This window comes from Tetrao urogallus (genome assembly GCF_951394365.1).
Source record: "Tetrao urogallus genome assembly, chromosome: 17".
In the NCBI taxonomy this organism is placed as follows: Eukaryota; Metazoa; Chordata; class Aves; order Galliformes; family Phasianidae; genus Tetrao; species Tetrao urogallus.
Window position 1 is genome coordinate 6,798,637 of NC_136830.1, and position 12,490 is coordinate 6,811,126.

At 60.0% G+C, this 12,490-nt stretch overlaps 2 protein-coding genes across 2 annotated transcripts; both read right to left on the reverse strand.

Moving 5' to 3' along the window:
• Positions 1-2,680: 2,680 nt before the first annotated feature.
• TRPV4 (transient receptor potential cation channel subfamily V member 4) lies at positions 2,681-7,718 on the reverse strand (the record flags this gene model as incomplete). The annotated part of the gene is made up of 15 exons (XM_079543861.1): positions 2,681-2,823; positions 2,899-3,020; positions 3,192-3,319; positions 3,481-3,797; positions 3,908-3,974; positions 4,100-4,265; positions 4,357-4,430; positions 4,546-4,638; positions 4,709-4,867; positions 4,935-5,114; positions 5,525-5,823; positions 5,896-6,036; positions 6,255-6,407; positions 6,575-6,747; positions 7,375-7,718. The coding sequence occupies 15 exons, from the start codon at positions 7,716-7,718 to the stop codon at positions 2,681-2,683; spliced, it is 2,559 nt and encodes an 852-aa protein (XP_079399987.1).
• Positions 7,719-10,113: 2,395 nt separating this feature from the next.
• Positions 10,114-11,701, reverse strand: GLTP (glycolipid transfer protein; the record flags this gene model as incomplete). The annotated part of the gene is made up of 5 exons (XM_079543786.1): positions 10,114-10,296; positions 10,552-10,702; positions 10,847-10,980; positions 11,074-11,135; positions 11,599-11,701. 5 exons carry the CDS (start codon positions 11,699-11,701, stop codon positions 10,114-10,116), a joined length of 633 nt encoding a protein of 210 aa, XP_079399912.1.
• Positions 11,702-12,490: the final 789 nt, after the last annotated feature.

The window sequence follows — 12,490 nt, forward strand, 5'->3', positions numbered from 1 at the left end:
GGATGTCACTGGATGTGTGCTCTGGATTTTGTTTGCTTGCTGTGGCTCTCACCCAGTCCCATAGGGACCCGCTGTCCCACCCCCAGCCTGACTTTACCCCGCAGATTTTAGGGCACGGAGGGGCACTTATAAATAACCTCCTAACGATGCTGAGCTGTTAATCCTGCCGTGGCACCGGGTGAGATGCACGCATGTGTGCGGGGCGTGCGCCAAAGCCCCAGGATTAGGGGCCATGGCCCCACGTGCACTGGGGCAGCGCTGAGCCCAGTGGTGTCCCCACTCGATGCCATCAGCTGTGTGGCACTGGTGGCACTGCTCCCCACCTGTATGAAGCTATTTGCCCCATAAAGTTGGCAGCTTCCCCCCCTGAGTGACAGGCAGGTTGCATATTAGGGTATGGGTACAAATGTTCTTCCCAAACCTACCAGAATGGGGATGGGGACAGGGATGGGCCACCGCTGCACCAGGCAGCTCCATCCAATTTGGTCGCGCTCTGCCATATGTATTTGTGGGGACAGCAAGCAGGCATAACAGCCAGTCAAGGCAACAAAGAGGAATTGGGACAAAAGGACAACCAAAGGGACAGCAGTGTCCCATGGGGACACCCAGCAGTGCCACAGCCTGGCCGTGTGCCGGATGGAGATGAGAGGGAGCGCTCTGAGCTGTGCCCCAGCACGTGGGGCAGTGCCACCTCCATGGCAGCACCGTCCCTGCCTGTGGAAGGGCAGCTTTTCTGCTCTGCAAATATCTTCCTATTAAAATAATCATCATAATTTTTGAGGCAGGCGCACGCCAGGCTGATATTAAACTTCGCAGCCGCCTTTGCTGGCTGAGAGCGAGGAGGAGAGACAGGCAATATAAATGGCACGGCTGCGAAAGGACTTAAAAAAACCCATCTCTCATTTTGATTGATATTAGCTTCACAAATTAAGCTTTAGATTTATCTAAAAATAAATTTGCTTCCTCGCTCCGCGTGCTGGATGACAAGTGCTTTTCTCTTCCCTTTGTTGGGTTTGTCATCGCCGGCACGGCAGCGTGGGAGGCGGGGGCTGCGCCCAGGGGGCTGCGGGGCACAGGGGGGTGGGCATGAGGCAAACACAACTGTATGGGAACTGCTGAGTCCTGGCCTGAAACGCTGATTGAGCAGCTGGGGAAAGGACCAGGTCAGCCCTGGGAGCGCAGGTGGAGGCAATTCATGTGTGTGACCAGAAGGGGTGGAGGCTGGCTGCACCTCTCAGACCTCATTTAAGGCCGACTGCCACTGGGGAAGGATCTCTTTCTGGAGATTCCCTTTTGGTGAAGCTTTTGTCTGTGAACCTGGAATCTTCTGATACAGGTGAGCAATCTTCTCTTCCTTTATGGTACCTTCCTATGGTGCTTCTGTCATCACACCTTCGTTGTAGCTCCTTTCCCATTGCATTGGTCTGTCCAATTGCTACTCAAGCCCTGAGTCACCATCCATGGAAGGAGCACAGGGATGATCCTATGATGCCACCATCATGGTCACAGTGTCCCTGTCACCAGCAGTATGGCTGTGGTGCCCACACTGACAGCACTGTAGCCACGGTGTCCCCATCACCATCATGGCCACGGTGTCCTGATTGCTACCAAGCCATCATGGAGTGCATCTCATAGGAGCCTAGGCCTGTTCCTCACACAGCCCCTAAAATCACACAGCCCTTATGTGCACATCTCTGCACCTATAGGACTTGAGAATTTGCACGGGGAGAGGGAAATTGGTTTAATTCCCATTGCACTGGGAAATCCCAGCCTTGCAGCCAGGACGGTGGTGAAGCTGGGGTTGTGCTGGGCAGCGTGCCTGCACGGCTGTGGGGATAGCAAAGTGCATCGTTCCCAAATACTGCCTGGCACGAAGGATGGAGCCTGCCTGCAGCTGCATCATCCCTGCAGCTCATCTTGTGATGCAGCCTGAGCCGAGAGCAGAACGCTCAGATCTTCCTAAGTAGTGATAATGAAACTTATTCATTCCCTCACCCTGGGGAAATACTTAAAGCGCGGTACGAGAGATATATGTAAATCACATTTAAGCGGAGGCGGCACGGTTAGAGCTGACGGCGAGCCATCGGGTTCGAAGATGGAGCGTCCCCTTTTCTGCTCCATCATCTGCTCAGCGAGCTGCGCTGCTGTGCCACCGTGTCATCAACCATCAGCGGCCGCCAAATCGGTGCTCCTGAGCCGTGCGCTCCTCCAACGCCGGCAGCGGCATTGCGCGGAGTGTGCTGCCCTCCGGTGGGAGCGGGGAGCTCTGCGAGAGGGGCTGCGCACTGCGGAGCGGCACGGCAGGCACTGCGCAGCTCCCCCGTCCCTCCCGCAGCGACATTCTCCCTGCTGAGCCCGCTCGACGACACGAGGCCGTGGTGGCTGCTCTTTATTACGAAATAAATAGTCGTATAAATCTTGTGCAAAACAAACAAAACGAAACAACCCAAAACCTTGAGGCAAAAGCCATTCGCCATGGTGGTTGGTGGCAGGGGAGCTCCCAGCACCCAGCTGCTGGCGCAATGGAGCCAATGGTGCAGGAAAGCAAAGCAGTGGCACCGGAGACGCCAGAATTGCCAGGACTGGGAGCCCAATGGGCTGGGCACTGCAGGGATATTGGCTGCACAAATCCCTGAGGAAGAGACACACGCTGGTGCTGTGGGGCCAGGCAGAGTCCATGCTAGAGCAGGGAGCTGGGGTTCTGCCCGTGCCGTCGCTCCCGTGCCTCTGCTGTGCCCATGGTCCCCAATGGCACAACCACATCCTCCACTGGGCAGCTCTTGTTGAGCTCCACCACACGTGGCACCACCGTTGACCATCGATCTGCGGAAATGGAACACTCAGAGCCCTCAGCTCCATACTCACCTGTGGGCCTGGGGCTGCCCCCACCCCGCTCACCTCTCCGCAGCCGCCCCACGGTGTGGGAGAAGCCGTAGTACTGGTATGTATCGCTCTTGCCCGGGTCCTCACTGATGATGCCCAGGTTCTGGTTCCAGTGGGACCAGTTCACCTCATCCACCCTGCGGAGAGGACAGAGCTCCATAACCTCTTGTCCTTGGGCCATCCCGATACTTGTGATGCGAACCATTTCACTCTAATTAGGCTTAGTAAGATCCCAACCTCACCACACCGTTCGGATCATGATACTGCAGATTCTACTGCAGATTCAGTACTGCAGATACTGCTCTTACCTGAAGCACCAGCGGCGGTCGGGGGTCCCATCAGTGCCCTTCCCCACGGTCACCATCTCCCCAGAGCGAAATGCTCTCCGCAGGAAGAGAGGGAAGGAGCGCTCGATGTCCAGGATGGTGGTGGCCCACTGCCAGGGACACCAGGGACCCTTCAGCCCCCTGGGGATGGAGGCATCAGGGTCCCTCGCCAAGGTGGTCATGCTCAGATGGAGGTTGGCATGGTGACCCCATGGCGTGGTGACTCTATGGCATGGTGACCCCATGGAGCTTGGCACTCCCAATGCCGTACCTGCAACTTCCAGATGTGTTTGCTCTCCTTGGACACCTGGCCCACAGTCTCACCCATGAGGGCGATAAGCATGTTGAGGAGCAGCACGAAGGTGAGGATGATGTAGGTGACAAGCAGGATGATGAAGACGCCTGGGTACTTGGCGCTCTCCAGCATCTCCAGATCACCCATGCCAATGGTGAGCTTGAAGAGGTCAAGCAGGAAGGTGCTGAAGGTCTGACTGTCCCGGCACGAGGGGTAGGTGGGCAGCGTGCAGTTAGAGTGCTCCTCACTGCAGGACTCGCTGCTGGGACACGGGTTCAGGAGGGAGACCAGTGCTGGGGAGGAGGGACAGAGACAGAGTCTGCAGGGGCAGCACGAGGATAGAACACCATGCTGCCAGGCCTTCTCCTTCTCCATTGCAGGAGGAGAGCCTCAGGAGCCCTACCTGAGGCATAGCCAATCATGAAGAGCAGATAGACGAGGAGGAAGCGGAACAGGTCTTTGAAGAGGATCTGCAAGTGACAGAGATGATGGCTTCGAGCCCCACGCTGAGGGCTGCAGCGGTCCCACAGGGAAAAGACCACTTGGGTAACCCAACCACCTTGGGGAAGACCAGAAGATCCCAACACTACTGCACCTTCTGGATCATGATGCTGTAGGTCCCCGTCAGCTTGAGCCCTCGCGTGAAGTAGAGTGCGTTCATCCAGCCCAGGACCAAAGCAAAGACCATGACAGCCAGGTAAGCTTCAACGCCGCCCAAGTACAGCCCTGCCGTGATGATCACCAGCACCGAGTAGATGAAGCTGCAGAAGGGCATAACTGCTGCCAATAACTGTCCCTTCAAGTGGAGGGTTGCTCCAACCCCAAGAGATTCCCCTGGACATCCCTGCTTACTAGAGCAGCTGGAATGAGCCATCGATGAAGAATGAGTTCACACCTGGGCACTTCTTCATGAAGAGATCTTTGATCTGGAGAGAGAGGAGAGGTTGAAGAGGGGCTGGGTTCCAGTGTCTGGAGGGCACTGCAGTGGGACCGGTGCCTGGGGACATGGGGATATCACCACCCGCTCCTCACGGCACTGACATTGGAGAAGAAGAAGAGGATGCCGGTGAGGAGGGTGATGATCTCCCCGGCCAGCCGCAGGTAGTCGATGGTCGTAGTGTAAGGGTATGGCGGCTGTGGGGAGAGCACACATCATCAGCACAACCCCAAGCCCACGCTCTGCCCTGTGTTCCCTGGCACTCACAGGGCCTTCCATGGGGCGGTAGTAGGCGATGAGAGTGAAGATGATCATGGCACAGAGGTAGGAGACCACGCTGATGTAGAAGGAGACGGCGCCGAACTTGCGCCACTTGTCGCGCAGCAGTTCGTTGATGGGCTCCACGGCCAACATCTCATGGCGGTTCTGTCGGGACGGGGGCAGCTCAGCGGGGAACCCAGCCCTGCGTCCCCATTCCCCGTTCCCCGCGCACCTCAATCTTGCTGTTGTAAACGAGGATCTCCAACACGGACACCTCCTCCCCACAGGTATCCAGTGAGGAGAGATCATAGAGTGAGGAGTAGACGGGGCCGTATGCCCAATCCTTGAACTTGCGTGAGAGGTGCCGGACGTCCTCATCTGCAATCTCCCGGCGGATGATGTGCTGGAAGATCTGATGGGGGGTCAGGGGGATGGATGGCCATGGGTTGTACCCATTTGTACCCGTGGCCACCCATCCTCGGGTGCTGGGATGCTGCAGCGATCCCCACATTGGTGTAGTTTGTGCATTTTTAACCAGCCCACATCGTGATGGCGAGCAATGGAAAAGGACAGGAGGTAGAGCCACCGTCCCTGGAGGTGTTCAAGAAAAAGTTAGATAGATGTGGCACTGAGTGACGTGATCTCAGTCACAGGCATGGCTTAATGGTTGGACTCAACGATCTTAGTGGTCTTTCCAACCTTAATGATTCTATGACAAGATGTGCCGAGGCCAGGGGTTAATTAGGGAAAGGATGGGATGCAGAGAGGGTTTAATTAGCCACGTTTCCCAGAATGCATCCACCAGCCCCGCCATTGCCATACCCCGATCTTGCCGGTCTTGGCAGCCATCATGAGTGGAGAGAGGCCATCGTTGTTGAGCAGGGCCTCAAGGTTGGTGTCGGGGAACAGTTTGGCGCACTTGATGAGGAGCAGGTCGTACATCTTGGTGACAAACTTGGTGTTCTCGCGGGTGTTGTCAGCGATGGCAACCAGAGCATGCAGCACGGTGTTGCCACGCGAGTCCTGGCGCCGCAGGTCTGCCTGCTTGTGCCCGTTCTCCGTCAGGTAGTGCACGATGTGGGGCTGGTTGGTGCAGGCAGCCAGTGAGAGGGGCAGCTCTCCTGCAGGGACAGCATACGATTGGGGACAGCCCTGGCGATGCGGCTGTGGGGCTGCCAGTCACCTCTGCTCACCAAAATAGAAGTAGCCGCCCTCATCCTTGGGCTGGAAGAAGCGACCACGGGCCTGGGCGTGCACATCAGCACCCTTCTCCACCAGCAGCTCCACGTAGTGCTTGCAGCGGCGCTCAATGGCGATGTGCAGCGCTGTCTGACCTGCATTGCATCCCTGTCACCGTGCTCCCCATCACACCCCAAGATGAAGACCCCTAGATTCCATGCTGCCCCCCGCTTTGGTTCCTGAGACTCTCAAAAGTTCTCCATCCCCGCACATTCCTAAGCTTTGCTGGGGTCCTCCATCTTCCCCAGATCCCTACTGCTTTGGTCCTTAAACCTCTCCATGATCCCCCCCATGGTCCCCACACATCCCCTACCTCGGTAGTAGACATCACGGAAGGGTGAGTTGATGAACTCCCGCATGTTTCCCGTCTTCTCGGCGATGTCCAGGAGGACGGGGATGGTGTCATTTTGGCCTGCACTCAGGTTGAGCAGCGCCTTGGGCAGGCACGTCTTCCCTGTTGAGGGCTCTGGGAATGGAAGGCGTTGAGACCCTAACCCACCAAACACCCAGTGCCTCCTAGGTGCTGCCACTGGAGCTGTACATCTCTGTCCCTATGGGGACATGGGGATTGCTGGTGGCTCTCCGTGGCCGTGGTACAGCAGGGTCATGGGGCAGCCCACCACAGGTGCTCACCTCGGAACTCCTCATCCGTCAGACGCTTCTTGTGGGTGAGCAGGAAGGAAAGGAGACCCTCCAGGCCATCTGGGGACCCCCGGGAGACAATGTCAAAGAGGATGGGTCTGTTGAACACCTTGAGGACAGGTGGTGGGTTGGGAGCCGGCCCCTTGGTGCCAGCCACCGGCTTCCTGCAACAGAACAGCACAGCTGCACGCTGGAGTCGATTCCTTCATCTGTGCCTTCGTTTCCCCTGCTGCACCCATCTAGGGTGCTCCTAGGGTCACCGCACAAAGCAGTCATGCAGCGATGATCCCAGCGGCACCCACGGGGCCAGGTGCTGCTGCGTTTTGCGGAGCACCAGGGATGGGATGCAGCCCACAGGCACGCAGTGCCAACGGGTCCCCCCCAGGTGTCGGGCACAGACCGGCATTGTGCGCCCGGCTGCGGGCGGCCGCCCCCCCCCCCCCGGCTCCGGTTTCCTGACGCAGCCCCAGGGCGGAGGCTCTCCTGAAAAGCCCTTTCATGCCAGGGCAGCCAGACGCCCGCACCGGAGGGAGCGGCCGCGGCACAGAGCCCTCTTTCACAGCATAGGGAAGGGAGGAGGCGGGGGGGGGACACACACACACAACCCAGCCCCGTGGCACCGAGGGGCCGCAGCCCCGCAGCATCGCAGCGTGTGTGTGGCACCCCGATTTCCATACCAACAGCACTGCTGAAACCACTCACAGAGCCCTGGGGGGCTGTCTCCATCCCACCCCTTACCCAAAGCACTGCACCCCATGGGCACCGGCGTCCCCACGTGCCCCCATACTCACTCCACAACTCTCCTGCGCCAGCGTTTGTTCTCGCTGGGGTGCTGCCTGTAGGTGCCGTAGTCGAAGAGGGAATCCATGGGGGCCTTCTTGGGTGCTGGGACCACCGACGACTCGTAGATGGTGGATTCCAGCAGCTCCATGGGTTTTGAGGGGCCTTTCCGGAATGCCCCGTGGAATTTCATCCGGAGGTTTTGCTTTCCATCCCCAGCACCGGGGGGCCCCCGGGATGGCTCAGCAGGGGATGGGGTGTCCTCCACCTCAAACAGGTTGGCCAGTGAGGAGAGCGGGAAGGAGTCATCCCCCAGCGCATCCCCGGCATCACGGGGGTCTTCGGGGTCCGCCATGCTCCCCTTTGAGAGCAGAGGGAATCTGGAGTCACTCCCCAACACCCTTCCCATCCTCCTCTATGAGCACCCTATGGCCATCCCCCACGGTGGGAGAAGGGTTACACCCTGACCCTGGCATCATTTGGTTTCCCCCAGCCCACTGACCCGGCACAGCACGAGGACACAGCCTGGCCAAGAGGCAAGTGGCACATGTAGTGCATTTCAACAAGGAATGATGAATTTCAATATGAAACCACGGAGGTTTTTGGTTTTTTTTTTTATAAGAAATGGATTTTGATAAGGAATTACGAATTTCGGTAGGAAATGATGGATTTTAATGAACACCCCTGGGCTCCCCCCAGCCCCACTCCCCACCAAAACGCACCGTGAGGTCCCAAAATGCTCAGCCCCAGCACTGCCTCTGCCTCCCAGCAGCACGCTCAGCCCTCGCCCTCAGCCCTATGGGGTTCAGAGACAGAAAAAGCACACGGGGAAACATATCATTTTCTGCAGTTCTGTATGACAAGCCACAACGGACCAGGGGCAATGGGGGTTTTGCAGCCCAAGGAGGTGCAGCATTTCCTTCTAGCTGCCTTTCCCGCACGAAATTCCACGAGCACCTGCCAAAAGTGACCCCCATATCTCACCCACCCGACCCCGGGCAAACACAGGCTCTCTGCATGTTCCCGGCAGCAGACAGGGAACGCACAGATCAGGGAGCACCCAGCGTCTCTCTGCTGTGCTGCAAATCCCAGCCCAAACCACAGCAAAGCACGGCTTTGGAGAACAGCATAGAGGGCACAGCCCAAATATAGCCCCGGCTGCCAAACCCAGGGGCCGCCAGCACTGCAGGGAGGGGAATGAACTCCAGTGTGGGTCTGCCTCCAGCGCCTTGCAATTTTGCAGCGGGTGGGTCTGGGCAGAGCAATGCATTGCAGCCCTACATCCTGCAGCCCCACATCCTGCAGCCTTCAGGTGGGGGATTCCCCGTTGGCAGCACCCATGGGGACATGGGAGCAGAGTCTGGTGTGTGTGACCCCAGCAGAGGGGACGTCACGCTGGGGGAACCACCTGGGCAGCACGCAAATGGAAATCAGGTTCCTGCCTCTTCCTGGAGGTCTGAACCGGTTTTTCATTGGACTTAACCCATAGCGGCACAAAGAGAGGTCATGCATCAATCCTGCGGCCATCAGCTGCAGCCCCACGCAGGAATGTGCCCATGGGGTCACCGGCAATGGGGCAGAGCAGGTGGGGGAGGAAGCGTTGGGAAATGTCGGGCTCTGAACGGGGGCACTCCCACAGCACGGCCGCTGCCAGGAAAGGTGTTGTCAATTGGGTTGACTTTGGCTCTTTCAGTTATTTGGGTTTTGTTGGTTTTCAGACTTCCTCACCCCACGGAGGGAATGAGTCAATGCCTGGCTCAGCACGGCACGGCCCCGCTGCGGCCCCACAGCCCTCCTGAGCCCAACGCAGCCCCGCGCCCACCCCGGGGCGATGGCAGTGGTGGCACTGGGACCTGCGGGTCACAGCGGGGCGGGAGGTGGCTTGCTGCCCCATTACCCGGCTGTGAAATCCGGCAGGAGGGAAGAGGGGAACACAGCGCCCACCCCAAGAGCGCGAGCGCCTTCCCAAAGCCAACAGCCCCCGTTAGGTCCACGCTCACCCTGGGGCCGGGGATACCATTTTCCGGCTGCCCTCTGCCTCCGGAACCCCCGCAGCTCACATCCCTGCCCGCTGCCCCCTCCCCACCCACCCTCATCCCCATCCCGGCCCCCTCCCGCCGCCCCCGGCCCCGTACCCGTCCCGCCGCCCGTCCCGCGCAGCTCCCGCCGCTCCGCCGCCGCCGCGGGGCCCATCCCTGTGCCCGTCCCGCCCCGCTCCCCGCCCCAGGGCGGCCCCCCGGCGCAGCCCCCGCCCCGGTCCCGCATTACGCTTCAGGTTAAGGTGAGATTTATTGAGTTCTGCTTCCCGCTGGTGAAAGGTCCTTAAGGCATCCGGCAAACAGCGCTCGGAACATCCCGGCACCGCTTCCATCCGAGGCGCTGAAAAAGGTTGGGGGCACCGGGAAGGTCATCGCTTGGGTTCCTCCGTTCCTCCGCTGCGGGGTCAGAGCGGCGCTGGGTGCCCAGAGCTGCACGGCCCAGCCAGGACTGGGGCAGCCCCAGAGCCCAGCAGCACCATCAGCCGCCCACCAAACGTCATTCCCTGCAACAGGTTCCCAGGAACAGCGGATTTTTTCCTCTGTGGTACAAAAGCTTGGGAAATCCCGAGGTGCCCCCGGGGTACAATTGGTTTATTGCTATATTCTCGATAGAAAATTAATGATTCTTTTTAGAAAACGGGCTATCGGCTGCAGATCCAGAGCAGAATGGGATTTGCGGAGCGGTGCGGCGCCGCTGCTGTGCTGACCCCATCAGGCTTTGTAGCTCAGCTCGGCGTTCATCCGGGTGTACATCTCATAGATGGCATCCAGGATGGGCGTCACTCTCGTGAGGAATTGGTGGATCTTCTCAATGCTCTCCTCCTCCTTCACCTCCTTGCCTTTCTCCAAAGCTTTGAGCAGGTCTGACTTGTAGGGCAGCGCGTAGACTGAGCCCTGTGGGATGAGGTGAGAGCAAAGCTGAGCCCTGGCTGCGGGGGGATGCCCAAAACCCAATGAGATCCCCAGGCCCACCCCACACCAGGATGACCCCATCAGCAGCAGTGTCCCCTGCAAATATCTCCTTAGAGACACAGGCAGGGTGGGGATGGGTCGGTGGTCCGACTTGGTGATCTTGGAGGTACTTCCCAACTTTAATGATTTCATGACCCCGTGAAAAACTCCACAAAACAAGTCACCCCCCGCTCTCACCATGAAAAGCTTCTGCAGCATCCAGCCGTGGTACTTCTTGAGGGCAATCTCATAGGCTTTCATGGCATTGACACGGATGAGGTTGGGGTGCTCATCATCCCGCTCGCCATCGGAGATGCTCTGCAGCAGCACCAGCATGAACTTCAGGCCCCTGTCAGGAGAGGGGGGCTGGTAGTGTGACCCTGAGCCCTGGAACCCCAAACCCCATGTGGGATGGCACTCTGAACCCAAGCCATACAAGACCCCCGACCCCACATCCCAGGCTGAACCCAGGGGTGATGCACAAACGTGTCACCTCTTCAGCCACATCAGCGCCAGCGTCGCGCCCGTCTTGGGCCAGGCAGCACCGTGCATCTCCTTCTCCACCTCCAGGATGTTCTGCAGCGTTTTGAACTTGGTGGGGTTGGAGTCGTAAACAGCCCGGATTTTCTGCAAGGGTGCAGAGGTGCGGGGTCAGGGTGGGCACCCACGGCCAAACCCCGGTCCCACAACAGCGTGCGTGGGGTGGTGACCCCCTCGTACCTTGATGTTCCCGGCCAGGTCGGCTTTGACGGGTGAGTACACGATGGGCGTCCCCAGGCAGTCTGCAGGGACACGGGGTTAGCGTGGGACCGCGCGGGGTTCGCCCCGTGCCCGGCTGTCCCCGTGCGGCGTACAATGCCGCATTGTGCAGCGCGGCGGCTCAGCCCCGTTCTGTCCCGTTCCATTCCGGGACACCGCCGGGGGGGGTCGGGCCGTTTCCCAACGCTGCTGCTCGGCGGGTCGGACGGGATGGGGCGCCACGCCCGGCCCTGACGCAACTCCGGTGCCGCCGGGCAGCGTCCCTCGGTGGGGCGGGGGAGTGGGGCGGGACCGGGGGCGGGATCGAGGGGTGCGGACCGGGACCGGGGGGATGGAACCCGGGGGGTGTGGGACCCAGGATGGGGTCCCGGCACCGGACAGGGCGGCCCGGTCCATGCGGGGGTTGGTAAGCGCTCCGTGGCAACATCCCGGTGCGGTCCGGTATCGGCTCCAGCAGGTGTCGCAGCCCCCTCGTCCCGCTCTTACCGAAAAAGGGCGGCAGGTGCGCCACGGCCTCCAGGAAAGGCAGCGTCTCGATCTGCTTGTCTGCCGGCAGCGGCCGGAACTCGTGCTCCAGCAGCAACGCCATGCCCGGCCCGGCCCGGCCCGCACCGACCCGGCACCGACCCGGCAGCGCGGCGCGCCGCGCCACGCCCCTCCTCGCGGCCGGCCAATGGCTGCGAACGACCCACCGACCTGGCCGCCAATCGGAACGAGAGGGCGGGACTTGTAGCAGTAAGTGGGCGGTGCTTAGCGGTGCAGTGGGCGTGGCTTATCGAGGTGAAGGGGCGGGGCTTGCAGTGCGCCGAGCCCCGGGAGCACGCGGTCCGCACCGGGACCCTCCGGGACCCCCGGGCCTCGCAGCTCGGGCCGAGGGAGCGGGCAGCTGGGCAGCCCTGTGCCCCTTGTGCACCCACTGTCCTGTACGCCCACACCCGTACAGCCGGGCCCCAAGCCAGGTGCTGTGATCGGGTGGCTCTGAATTATTTAGCAGAGGTGAAGGTTTCACGGTGGGCAGATGGCACGGAGCTCGGTGACCCGGGCAGCAGCCAGGACTGAGCCCAGTTTAACAGCTCAGGCTGCCCAAGACCCATCCATGGCCTCTGGCACTTCCAGGATGGGGCACCCACAGCTCTGAGCAGGGCCTCAGTGCCCTCTGAGCGAATAATTTCTTCCTGACATCCAACCTGTTTCTTTTCTTGTCGTTTAAAGCCGTTCTGCCCTGTCCTACCGTGATTAGGCTGCGTACAAAACCGCTCTCCTGTTTACAGCCACGGAGCTGCAGCCGGGACACGCCTGCCTCCAGCAGAGCCTCCAGCAGGGCAGTTCCCAAAACCCAGACACGTACTGGGCGCTCCGGATGCACCGTGCACAAGGA